At 32.0% G+C, this 13,790-nt stretch overlaps 2 protein-coding genes across 4 annotated transcripts; one reads left to right on the top strand and one right to left on the bottom strand.

Moving 5' to 3' along the window:
• Positions 1-5,302: 5,302 nt before the first annotated feature.
• Positions 5,303-6,200, bottom strand: LOC658313 (sperm flagellar protein 1). The gene is made up of 3 exons (XM_964715.4): positions 6,010-6,200; positions 5,677-5,958; positions 5,303-5,629 (listed from the first exon to the last, which is right to left on the bottom strand). The coding sequence occupies exons 1-3, from the start codon at positions 6,101-6,103 to the stop codon at positions 5,346-5,348; spliced, it is 660 nt and encodes a 219-aa protein (XP_969808.1). The 5' UTR covers positions 6,104-6,200; the 3' UTR covers positions 5,303-5,345.
• A 2,580-nt stretch (positions 6,201-8,780) lies between these two features.
• On the top strand, positions 8,781-13,324 carry LOC107398636 (ATP-binding cassette sub-family C member 4). 3 transcript variants are annotated; one of them, XM_064354893.1, is made up of 8 exons: positions 8,782-9,173; positions 9,219-9,449; positions 9,497-9,612; positions 9,664-9,924; positions 9,978-10,134; positions 10,184-11,757; positions 11,806-12,036; positions 12,081-13,322. In XM_064354893.1, the coding sequence occupies exons 1-8, from the start codon at positions 9,100-9,102 to the stop codon at positions 12,962-12,964; spliced, it is 3,528 nt and encodes a 1,175-aa protein (XP_064210963.1). In that variant the 5' UTR covers positions 8,782-9,099; the 3' UTR covers positions 12,965-13,322. The 3 variants fall into 3 exon arrangements, with proteins under 3 accessions (XP_015838864.2, XP_064210963.1, XP_015838863.2); XM_015983378.2 differs by having other exon boundaries at positions 8,781-9,173; positions 9,497-9,924; positions 12,093-13,324; XM_015983377.2 differs by having other exon boundaries at positions 9,497-9,924.
• Positions 13,325-13,790: the final 466 nt, after the last annotated feature.

The following is a 13,790-nucleotide window of genomic DNA, read 5'->3' as shown; positions in this document are numbered from 1 at the left end:
AATTCATCTTTTATTATTAATCATAAATAATTTATATTTTCACTTTTCATATTTTTATTGTAATAAACTGTTTCTTTAATATTGAGATAATAATATAGCTGAAAATCCCTTATACTCTACCAAAATTCCATCATATTTTGTTGAAAGTTTTCCAAACGCCTTAGCACAAACTTTGTATTACCTTTTTAATTTTAATAATTAATAAATATCGTTAAATAACATCTAATGTGAGTTTAAGTATAGACATAAAAATAATCTAGGAATCAAGCGCTAAAGACTGTTTGAGTAGTTTTTTTTTGTAACATATTGTTTTAGTTTCAGTAAATGCTTTTTGAAAAATTGCCTTTAGTTGATTTTAGGAGTTTTTTCACCTTCTGTGAAAGTGTCTCGCAATAAATACGTCTTCTAGATTATATTGATGTGTGTATTTCTGATTTTGGGGTGACCTTAAGTAATAAGTCATTTTTTGGTCCTTTTCTCTGTAATCCCTTCAAATAGTTTCTTAGTTTTAGAAGCGGTCAGAGTGTGCTCACTGCCCAGTCATGAAAAGTAAGTTTTGATGAACATTCATTTCTTTGTGTTTAAGAGTATTATTCATCAATATAATAATATTCGATTTACACTGCTCTGTGTCTCCATGTCGCTTTAAAGTTTTAGTTTAGTTAAATTTGATTGTTCAGTTGTTTATAATTTGGAACATAGAAACTAAGTACTTTAATAAAGTATTTTGATTCAGATTTGTTCTGAAGATGTATGTTTTTTTTGAGTAACTTGTTTTTATTTAACATAGTCACATTGTAAATTTTATTTATTTTATTGAAAATAAATTTGGTTAGAAGTTATTAGTCTTTAGCTAATCCTCTCTGCAAGTTGCATCCTTGCAACATAATTGAAGGTCCTACATTCAAACAAATTTAATCGTTACGTTTGACTTTATTTTTAACGAACATACTAGAATTTAGCATAAGTTTAACTTTTAGTATTCTTTTACCAAATTTGGCATTCAATTTTAAATTCATTGTACAATGTGTTTTTAAATAAATCACATCTGGTTAACTTTGAAATTGGTTTACATGTAAAAAAAATTGTGCCGGTCTGCTCAATTGAATTCTCTGTCAATAAATGTCAAAACTGTTAGTTGTGAAATTTACAAATATTCAATTAAATAATTTTAAAAATCTCATTAAAATGCAACTAAATTGCTACACTGTGCAACAAAACACGATTATTGTCGAAGCTTATTTCTGAATTAAAGGAGAACGGTAATATGTAAAATGCCTGTCATTAATTCTATAAAGCGGCATTTCTGATTTTACATGGAAAATTCACCGACGACTACATGAGAATTATTTAAAAACACAGTGTACATATTACATCATAAATTCATTACGACACAAGCTTGTGACGAGTAACCGATCAGAATGCAGGATAACGAAGACTCAAGAGACAATTTGTGACAAATGAAAATGTAACATCACAGCAATTATTTTTTTATTATGACCGGTCGCATTTTAGAAAAAAATCGTGTATGCAGTTCGTTAATACAGTGGCGTACGACTCACGTCGCCATTTTACTCTCTATTTTTTTTATTAAAATCAGCAAATTAAGTTTATCTTTGTGTTCTTAACCCGAGTATAAACCAAAAGTTGTTCCATATAAATTAATTTCAAAGAACACATGTTTTTAATTAGTAAGTATTTAATTGACACCATTCCGTAATTTTTTTGGAAAAGTTTATGGTGATTGAAATGACTGAATTAGGTATTAAGCTTTCAGTAGTCACATTAATTTACTTTTTTTATGCAGTTATAGTGTTTTTTTTACGGATTCCTGGTTTTAATTTTTTTCTTTTATGCAGTTATAGTGTCTTTACGGATTCCTGGTTTTATTTTTTTCTTATTGCATTGGTCTATAAGGTTACCCACGGAAAATTTACTAAAAAATTTCATTTACTGTGAAGCGTTATTGAATAATAAAAATACTACTACAAAGACAGTGAAAAGCCTACCTTTTCGAATAATTTATGGTTAAATGTATCAGCAGTTGTTAATCTTAATTGTAGTTTTGTAGATTTACTAAAGTATTTTATGATTTTTTCAGTGGAAAAATTCCAACCTAAAATTCGGACACTTCACTAATTCATTGGTTTCTTGAGCCCAACAGTGTTTGCTGTGATCCATTACTTATAGTCTTTAATTACACAACTGATTAATAACACTTTGTATTCAAAATTTAAATCTTTTTCACCTTTTATCCACTTTCAAATTTCAACAATAATACAGTAAAAGTAGTTCATTAAATTTTGCTATTGGCGAGTCGAATCTCAACAAAAAAAAAATTGCTTACTAATTTTGTCGCAAGTTCCAAAACGATGGTAAAACCTTTTTTTTTTGAAGATTTGCTGTTTCCAAAGTTTCCACGTAAGGTGTTATTCTTGCTTCTTTTATGTCGTCGAAAACCTCTATCTTTAGAATCTTTCAGATAATTGTTGAGCGTAAAAATGTGCAACTTTTTCCTAATCTAATCGACCTCGTATCTCTTATAATAACTGAGATCCCTATGATGGAGCTCGAAAAACGGACATCTTGTATATAACATTTTGCAAAATTCTCAATTATTATTTTCACTGTTTTCCGTTTTCCTCTCTTTATTTGTGCAGATGATCCGGTCAGTGTTTAGTAAACAGAAATACGTGTGTTACTTTTGCCACGTAATAAAACTCATCAAATACAACAACTTTTCTATTAAACGCCAAAGTCGCATTTTACCGAATTATTTTTTTAATTAAGTTTGATCAAATTATAAAATAGGTATTAATGATTAGATCTCTCATTAAAAGTATAAATTACATTAGCTATTATTTGTTTTGAAGTGCATTTATAATTTATAACAGCTAATTGAAATAAAATGCGATGTTGGCGTATATATTTGTGAGACAAAAAATGAACCTTAAAAAGGACCTATAAAATGATGCTAATTGAGATTATAAGTCGTGTCCTATCGAAACTGATAAGAATTTTACAACCCTGGGAAGTAGGGGTACGGAAAGACGTTTTTGCACCATAACTTTGGAATCGTTTGACCAAATATTACAAAACTTGGTAGACTTACTAAAGAGAACATGCCTTTTAATCTGGTAATTATGAAAACCGGATACATCCACCCAGTTTCCGGTTGCAGCATTTCCGGGTCACATTTTTTGTGTTTTTCTAATTTTTTGCCCTCTTAACACTACTTTTTTATTGCCTAAATCGATAGAGTAATCAATTGCGAATAAAAAAGGTATAACCTTTTACACCGCTAAAATGCACCATTTAATAGTTATTGTAATTTAAACAGAGGCATGCACTTGACTAAAAAGTCCTGTCAGACACTTGTCAACTTTAACTTTGGACAATTTGGGGCTCTAAATTGAAAATATTTAATAAAAGGGTTTAGTTCAGTCTCTTAATCTAACCTACAAAAAATTTAAACCAATCTGGTAGCATTTTTCATTGATTAATTCAACGAAGTTTCACAAAAAAAGTCTTAGTCGGTACCTGATTATTTGTTCTATTCGGTACGTTTATTACACCAAATTCCGAATAAAGACATTAAGATTCTTAAAAGTGCACCCCTACTACGTGGGTGCATCTACTCGCTTGTCTTCCAGACACTAAATGAACAACACTCAGTTCACTACTAATTTGCATTATTTTGTAATAAAAGCAGCGGTATTTTCGTTATATAACGATTTGCAAAATTTCTAAATTTTTACTGTTTTCCTTTTTTTTTGCGAACGAGCCGATCATTTTCATTCTTGTTGTAAATTGTTTAAATTATCATTTTTTATCACAACGAAAATAGCTCGGCACTTCTATTTTTGTACCCATAGGCGGGTACTCGTTTCAATACGTTAGCTTTTCCAAATTATAAATAAATTTTCAAAACCTTAATTGAAAATTTCCATACAGTAATTATGTTTTATTTGTTGAGCTTTGTTACCTGTTTAAATTACACAAACGTATTTCTAGTACAGTCTGTATATAAGCCAAAAATTAAACTTGCGTTATAAAACTGAGCATAAGGAAATTCTCTTGATGGTTGGTTATGACGACAGAAAACGAAGTTGTGCTCAAGTAGCGAATCTTTTAATGAAATTCATCCATACTTTATCCAAACCAAGAACCAATCTCCAGCAGGACCGAGCCAATCATGGGGCTTACTTACTTACAGCGGCACCCGCCGACCTGCTATCTTTCGCAATAGCGAATTTAAAATAAAATAATAATTATAAAGAAAATGGTAGGTTTGGCTTTTATGGCGTTTTTTTACTTTTGTAAACATACGTCCTATTTGACAATTAAAATAGTTTTTTGTGAGAAACATTCAACAACAATTACACGTAACACTATCGTTTTTATTTTACGAAAGTGTTATCGTTAGTATTAAGCGCTTAAATGCATCAAAATAATGAATACAACCATAGGCATAAATAAGCTCCATATTATGTAAACTACAAAAAATGTGAAGATTTTCGAAGAATCGAGACAGTTCACTCAATCGAAATTGTTTATTACGTAATTAAAAAAAACAATAATAGGTAAACAATTAACAATGATAACTGCTAACAGGAAAATAAAAGAATTTAGAGCCAAATCTATGATTTTTTTAGAATTAATTTTTTTTCAGGCGCTAGAATGTCGAGCTGCAGTTGTTTTTTAGTTCTATCATAGTTGAACTTATATCAACCTCTTTGTGTTTTCTTCTTCGTTTTTTCGTTTTATCTTTAGGTGCACAAGGAAGATCGCGTTTTCCAGTCAATCTGAAAGAAACTTTAAAATAACTTCTTGAAAGAAATAATTTAGCGGCGGCCGAAATAAGTGTCTGATGTATGAATGGTGAGGCAATTAGGAACTGGACGCTGGAGGGGAAGAAAATTTAGCCCCACAATAAGAAACTTTTTGAAATACTATTTACGATAATGATACGATTTAAACCAAATTCAAGCGGACTTTGAAGCGTCCGTGGATAATTATTCTACTCATTATAACTCTTATGAAAGGTTTTAAGGTCTCGGATCGGTCTTGAAGGCATGAGTCATGAACAGTGTCGTGATTTTGTAAAAAAAATCATATAGGTAACTTTCGTTTAGTTTTGAAGGAATGTCGGAGAATAACCCAACAGAACGAACAGGAATTTTTGGTCGAATACTATGTTACTGAACTCCATTTAATTCACAGTGCTAATTTCGGAGAAAAACGCAACTGATCATAAAAAATTAACTGAGGGCTCACGTTGCAAAATGTTTCGTTATGGTGATTTCTATTTTTGTGACGCTTTATTTTCAATAAATTACTAGACATTATTCGTTTTTGATTGGATCGGGTATTAGACTAGCGGATTGAAAAAAGCCGAAAAACTTCGAGCCTTGACCAGATTCGGGTCGTGACGATTGGTTGACAATTGTTTGCAGCTGTAAACTCAAATCTTTAATTCTCTCTTCTTTGATATTTAACAAATTTTCGAGGTGGTCCACTTTATTTTTCAGTATTGTGACAGCTTCAGACTTTTCAACGAGGTCTGCTTGCAATTTTTCGAACGCTGCGTGTGTTATCACTTTTTTAGTTCCGTTCCTACTTGCGGCAGCTGAAGAAAATTGAAATTAGACTTTGTTTTACATAGTTTAGGCATACATGGGCTTCCTTCTAGGTAAAGGATTTCGTAATTGTCATTGCTTGAATCTTTCGTTTCAACTTTCTTTTTTACCTCCAAGAGGAGTTTTTCGATGGCTCCAGGTTCAGCTTTTGCCAGTTGGTCGATCCGTTTTTTGGTCAGGTTGAGTTTGAGTCGTTTCAGTACTTTATTGTTGAGTGTTTCCCAGTTGATTATTTTCTGAGCGAATGAGTTTTTTGGACTGTAGTTGTGCACTTCCACAAGCTTGGGGTAATGTACTTTTAGGATTTCAATAAGAGGTACTGAAATTGTTGTGTTGCGGAATTAGTGGGATAATAAGTTGAAAGTCTTACTTGCGTCCGAAAAATCGCGGTTTATGTTGCGTTTGGGTCGAGTTATTGTGTGTTCTTCGATCCACTTGTATAACTCTTCATATTCAGCATCCATCGTTAAAAGATTTTTCAATTAAAAAAAGTTATCAAAACGTGAGTGACATGTAACGTATGAAGTTTTTTGAATTTGGAATAAATAAAAATGTTACTTGGTGACGAATTTTGGCTGTTTTTATCAAAGCTAGAGTTCCTATATTGGGAATAAAGGAACTCTAATCAAAGCTAGAGTTTTTTTAGCAACAAAAGCTGTTATTATATTGTCCTGTAGGGCAGAAACGGACTGGTCATGGTGCCGTGAAACGCTTGTGTACTAAATTTTTGAGAAACAGAATTCTTTTAGTGGAAAATCCAATAAAAAAGAATCAAAATGCTAATTTTATGTGAATGTGAATGTGGTACATTTATAGAGGGTGTTTCACCTAAGACTTTCTCGCCTGTTATCTCAGATATTTGCCAACGCGTTTTTATGAGATTTAAAATTTAAACAACTCATGTCTTACAAACGTAATTTTTACGTGCTTTTTTAAAATGTTAAATCATTTAAGACTTTTATTAAAAAAATCATCGTCAATAAAAAATGCTGTAAGAAAAAACCCATCTTTGAAAGATTGTTTTGCATTAAAAAAGAAAAAAAAAGTTAAACATAGGTGCAAATGCAAAAACGTATATCCCTATGAAACAGATGAGCACTACCACTGAATTTTGGTCACTTCTACTTGCACAAACGTAGATGTCACGCAAGTGACATTTCACATTTATCTCTCACCCATACAAAGTTGAAAAATTATATTTTTGACTAACCTGTTGTACTGGATGCTTTAATTATTTCAAGAAAGACTAAAAGACCGAACATCAACTGAAAAATTCTAGATACTTGAACGTTCAGGAGTTTGGAAATTTCGTACACTGCTGGTTGGATTCTCTTTAAAAGCTTGAATTACAGTTCCAACCATTTCTTCGTTTCTAGTGACGTTTTTTGTCCTCACTCGATTTAGTTCACGTACGCTTCCTGTGTCTTTAAATTATTGTCGATTCTTTAAATTTTAGATTTTATGAAAGCTTTATTTGAATAATATTTCACAGGAAGTCCAGCGCCACTTTTCATAGGCGAATATTGTTTCCATTTTCAACAACACAGAAATTTCTATCACTGTTGTTTGTTTTTAAAGTAATTTTATCATATTAATACAATTTTACTTTTCTAACAGCGCGCACATTTTTGACAGTTTTGTCAGTGTAAGCACAAAATGCTGCTTACTAATGCTTCATCATTTGTTTCAATAGGTGACTGCTCAAAATTTGGATCAAGTTTTTAACAATAAAATCTAATTTTTTTTCTTCGATCAGCCGAGCGATTTGGTTAATTTTTTGTGTAGGCATTTATTTTTCGGGGTTTAATGATTCAGTGGTAATCTGGCTTAATTTTCAATAAAAAAACGTGTTTTTAAGTTTTTTGACTTGAGTCGTTTGTTGCTACAAATTGAAAAAACACCTAATAATATATATATATATATATATATATATATATATATATATATGCATTCTAAATTTCATCCGTTGACAATCCGTTGACAAATTACTGAAATATTAAGTTCGAAAATCTTAGACGAGACACGCTGTATATTAGTTTGGCATTTACTTATTTATTTATTTGTGCTTTTAAGGTTAAAGTTGACTGACAAAAAATTGTGTGTCTAGATTCAAAAACAATCTTATAATCGTTTCAAACACAGTTTAATCACTTTAAGGCACTTTTAGGTAAACTTAAAAAACAAGTCTAGTTAAAAAAACTAAAACTTAATTTTTCAAAAAATGGTGGCAAAGTAAGTAGTTAAGGTGCGCCAATACCAATTCTCTTCATTCACGCATATGTCGTTTTTGGGAATCCCACATTAAAAAAATATGAGAATTTCCAGCTTTGATTGGTATTTTCGGATTATAATATCATGGTAATTTACCCAAAGCTGCAGTTCTCCCGCGAAAAGAAGCGTCAGGTGCACGTCTTTATTTTCTCGCCTATGCTCGTTCCAACCAAACGATTAGTCATATTTCTTATAGGAATTCTAGGATCACCTAAATTGAAGAGTGTTTCTATCAACTGATGCATCTTAAATAGCTGAACAAATTATGTCATTGCGCTAAACGTATTATACAGTTTGTATCTATGTACAAAGCAATCAAAAAGTCCTTCTATCAACTAAGCTTAGAAATTAAAGGACGTATGTCTGCGGAACTCAAGCCTAAAAAATTAAGCAAATTAAATTATTGTTGGAATCTCCAGTGTTGTCCAATAGACACCATTTACGGGTGGTGTAGCGTTCGGGTGTTATATATGTCACAAATTCACGGCATCTAAGAGTTTACGTTTAAGGTAATTTTATTTTAAATTTTGACAGCAGGCTGAACTAATGTACGACACCGGACATACGTTTCTAAGTAATATGCCTACTTGATAGAAGGAGTTTTTGATCGCTTGTATAGTTCATTTTTTTTAATAATCAACTGTCAATGTCAAGATCTGATAAAGATCAGACTGTATCACCCTAAAAGTTTATGTCCAACGACTTTTGAAACTAGCTGTACTCTGTTTTTGACGTTTTGAACACCAGATTTGACATTTTTGACAATTGGACGTTAGTGTTAATCGTTAATTCGTTAGTCTAAAGGTGGTCTAAAATAACTAGATGTGTTTTTTACGTGTTTTAAATTGGAGACAACTTAAAAAGTTACTGGTCTTCGACTATGGTCTAGTAGAATATACCTACATAAAAATGATAATCAGGATTTTTTGGTTTGTTTGAAAATTCTTAAACGAATTTTACTATGCTATGGAAACTCCTTACGCAGTTTTTTATATTGTAACGATAAACCATAAGTTGCTATTTTCATTATAATGATGTTAAGTGACGACACTTATGTGGAAGTCCTTGAAATTTTTTTGTAGTTATATAATAGTCGACCAACGTAGACGTTTTTGTACAAAATATTGTTCATAATTTATAAATTTGTATTACAATTTAAAAAAACAAAAAAATTGTTTAAAACATTAAAATGAAGGGTACAAATATTTCTAAAGAACAGCATCCTAAAGATAAAACTAACTTTATGGCTCATTTCTTCTTTCTGTAAGTTTTGCAACTTTTATGCAATAATTGTAGTTTATCAACTAGTTGGGAGATACCAATTGTGATCCAGTATCTAAGGCAGAAGATTACAGATGACTGTTTCAACGTTCCTTTAAAAAAACACGAAGCAGCTGTTTTGGGTGCAAAATTTGAAGAAATATGGATATCCGAAGAAAGCCAGAAACGTCCTTCTTTAATACGAGCACTAGGGAAAACGTTTGGAATGAGATATATTTTGTATGGAATTTTGTATTTCTGCATTGATCTGGTTATTTAGTATGTCAATAATAACTTCAGATAAAGTAATTGCAATTTGTTCTTAGTTTAGGACAACCATTTCATCTGAACAAGTTGCTTCACTGTTATGATCCAGACCAAACTGCTACCGCAAAGGATGTACTTTATCACGGCGTCATAATTATTTTGATTTCATTTCTCGGTGTGGTAATAATACACTTCTTTTTCCTTGAATTTGCCACAATCGGTCTAGAAATGAGAATTGCCTGTACTTCCCTGATATACAGAAAATTGTTACAAAGTAAAAAATCTACACTTGAAAAAATGACCCACGGACGACTTGTTAATCTTTTATCGAATCACGTTGAAAAATTTGATCGGACAGCAATATATTTCCATTTCATCTGGATGGGGTGTCTAAAAGCTATGGCAATGATAATCTTCATATGTGTACATTTTGATTACATAACCACTACTGCAATTGGATTATTTATTATAGCTTTCTTATTTCAAAGTCAGTAAAAGAGAATTTTACTTGTGAAGAAATGTAAGCAATTTTTGTTCTAGCTTATATTACTAGAAGAAATTTTAACAATCGTAATTTCATTGTGCAGAAAACTGATTCTAGGATTCGTTTGCTAAATGAAATCATTTGTGGAATTCGAGCAATTAAATTGTACGTATGGGAGAATGTATTTGCAAAATGGATGTACACAGCCAGAAAGTGAGCATTTTCTGACGTGCTATTTATAAGTCTAAATAAAATCTTATAGGCAAGAGCTCGATGCAATTTCAAAAGCAAATTTTCTTCGTTTGACAGTTTGGACTTTCACCGTATATGTGCAAAAAATTGCCCTTTACATTTGCGTTTTAATTAAAACATTATTGGGCTTCCAGATATCAGCTGCATATGTTTTTACCGTCGCCAATATCACTGAATTAACAAGAACAACGTTACATATTTTAAGCAGCTCACTTATTTTTACGACAGAAGGCATAGTTTCACTTAAGCAAATAGAAGAATTTTTACTTTCTAATACATACAAAAAACGACAACAAGAACCACCTGTAACTTTTAGCTGCATACTTGAAAACGTATTTCTTGAAAACTGTTTATACAATGTCTGTTTGAATATAGCACCAAAGGAGTTATTAGGTCTTACCGGAGTGTGTGGAAGTGGTAAAACTTCTCTACTAAAAACTATACTTGGAGAAGTTGAAGTCAAAGGAACCATTTTTTGTCAAGGAACAATTTCTTACGCTCCACAAGAACCATGGATCTTTTCCGGTTCTCTCGAGGAAAATGTTTTATTTGGAGAGAAATTCGATAAAGAGAGGTATACGAAAGTAATTCAAGTTTGTGCTTTAGAACACGATTTATCTCTTTTACCAAACGGTGAAAACACCTTAGTTGGAGAACGAGGTGTAATGTTAAGCGGGGGCCAAAGAGCTAGAATAGGTCTAGCACGAGCTGTTTATAGAAATGCAGATTTGTATCTTCTTGATGATTCTTTATCAGCTGTGGATAACTTAGTTGCAACTCACATTTTCAATAACTGTATAAGAAACTTTTTGAGTGACAAAAGCATTATTTTTGTAACTACTCAAACCAGTTTCTTGAAACAGGTAGATAGAGTGTGTCTTTTGTCAGAAGGAAAAGTTGAAGCCCTTGGACATTACAACGAAGTTGAAGACTTGGTTGATAAAAGTGTGAAAGAAATAGCACAACCAGTTATTCAAAGTAATGACACATTATTAGAGATAAAAGAAAATATTGGTAATACCAATACAAGTCCTTACAAAAGTTATTTCAAAGCGGGAGGTTTCACGCGTACTATTTTACTATTTTTATTTTTTGTTTTTGTGCAAGTACAGGTAAATTCAATGGATTGTTTGTTAGCCTTTTGGATTAATTTAAAAGAGAGTACATTCAGATTAAATACCAAAATTTTCTTGTTCACTTGTGGTGCAATTTCGATCAGTGTAGTGGTATCCACTCATTTAAGTTCTTATGCCCTTACAAAATACTGCAAAAGAGCTTCAAGATGTTTACACAACGCACTATTTGAAAAGTTACTCAAAGGTTCTATGACTTTTTTCAATAATCATTCTTCGGGGAGAATTCTCAATAGATTTTCGACCGATGTTGGAACAGTTGACGAAATTGTTCCTCTAAGTTTAGGAGAAATGATAAGAAAATTTTTATACATTCTTGGCTGTTATATCATTATCATCTATGTTAATTTCTGGATGGTAATCCCGACTATAATATTTATTTCTCTTGTTGCACTTTACGTCTTGTTATTTTATCCTGTTATAAGTCGAGTCAAACATTTTGAAGGATTGAGTAAGTATTGATTGTAATAGCCATCAAAAATACGAAATGTTGTTACAGAAAGAAGTCCAATCATCACACAGTTATCAGCTTCAATCCAAGGTCTGGAAATTATCAGAGCAGCCAAAGCCCAAACATTTCTACAAAATAAATTTGACGAAATACAAAATCTGCACAGTGCCGCCTTTTACATGCATAAAGCTCTATATTTTACATTTTGTTTTTGGACTGACTTTACTCAATTTTTATACACTGCTGTAGTAATATGCTTTTTCGTACTGTACGGTAACGGTACATTTTCTCAATTTAATATATTGAATACAATCAGGCTTTAGAAATGATTGTAGGAAACGTTGGCTTGGCAATAACGCAGTCACTAATATTTATTGGATTGACACAGTATATTCTAAAAATGTGGGCAAATTTAAATTCGGAGATGGTTTCAGTGCAACGTATTGTCGAGTATTCTGACTTAGCTTTAGAAGCAGATGAAGGATTTTTAACACCGCCGGGGGTGTGGCCAGAGAAAGGAAATATTCAATTTAATTCGGTTTCAATGAGATATTCTTCAAATGCGCCGTTGGTCATCAAAAACATTAACCTTCATGTAGAAGGTGGCTCGAAAATTGGAATTGTTGGAAGGACCGGTTCTGGCAAATCGTCTCTAATTTCAATCCTATTTCGTTTATTTCCGTTCGAAGGTAGTATCCGCATTGACGGAATTGATACGAAATTCTTACCTCTAAACATCCTACGTTCCAATATTGCCATCATTCCTCAAGAACCGATTTTATTCTGCGGTTCAATCCGAAAAAATTTAGACCCTTTTAATGAGTTTGACGATCCCCAGTTGTGGTCAGCTTTGGAAGAAGTACAACTAAAAAATGTTGTTCGAAATCTCGACTCCGAGATTAATTTGAGTGTTGGTCAAAAGCAACTGCTTTGTCTAGCACGTGCAGTGTTAAAGAAGTCGAAAATTATTGCTCTTGATGAAGCTACATCTAGTGTTGATGTTGAAACTGATCATTTGATTCAGTCGACGATTAGGAGAAGATTTCAGGATTCCACCGTACTAACGATTGCTCATCGACTGGATACTGTTATGGATTGTGATAGAATTTTGGTTTTGGAGTCTGGAAGAATGGTGGAGTATGGAAAAACGGAAGAGCTACTAAAAAATTCGGAGGGATACTTCTACAAATACGTTCATGCTAGTTGATTGATTACTTGTTGACGTTTAACACAAAAAAACTGGTGAAAAAGTCATGGTGTAATAAGAATAAATGATCTAAATTTGTGCAAAAGTTTAGAATTAAATTTTTTGCATGCCCCAGTTACTAAGTTACTATCATCAAAAAAATTTAAGTTAAAAATGTTTTGTTAATTAATAATTCTTGAAATATGAGCATTTGCTAGAGTTTCTTAGTATCGCCCACCATTGTTTCTCGATCTTCGACAGTTTGCGTGTACTTATGAGTACAATATTAGTGTCTGATTACGTCCCTGTTTTAAATGTATCACAGTAAATATAGTCACTCAAGTATTTTTAAACGTTGACGTTGACGCTCAGTCAAATCCGTTATTTAGATGGCGGACCACACTAACGTCTGTCTCAAATACTTTAATTAAAAGCTTTTGTGAGAAAACTTATTTTGCGGAGGGCACATTAAATGGATTCATTTAGATGCAACGTAAAGAACAATACAGTAGGTTAAGAATGGCAACACGAATCGATTAAGTAAAATTTTTGTACGTCAAAAATGCACAGCCACCTCTAACTTTTTTTTGAAATGTTACGGAATGTCAAGTGATACCTCGCACTGTTACAATACAATGCACTATTTGCTTTTTGTTTATTTTACGAGTTGAAGAGTATTTATTGCAATAAATGTTCAAAATGGGCACCGTTTCTTTCCTGAGAAAATATAACGATAGTAACACGAATTTCTAATATTTTGCATCATTTCAAGTGTGATTCGCCTAATTTTAACTTATAAAAGTTATAAATATTGTTTTTTATCACAAATAGTGCGTTGTATTGCTTG

The sequence above is a fragment of the Tribolium castaneum genome, chromosome 2 (assembly GCF_031307605.1).
Source record: "Tribolium castaneum strain GA2 chromosome 2, icTriCast1.1, whole genome shotgun sequence".
Taxonomy (NCBI): domain Eukaryota; kingdom Metazoa; phylum Arthropoda; class Insecta; order Coleoptera; family Tenebrionidae; genus Tribolium; species Tribolium castaneum.
This window is presented reverse-complemented; position numbering and strand designations above follow the sequence as displayed.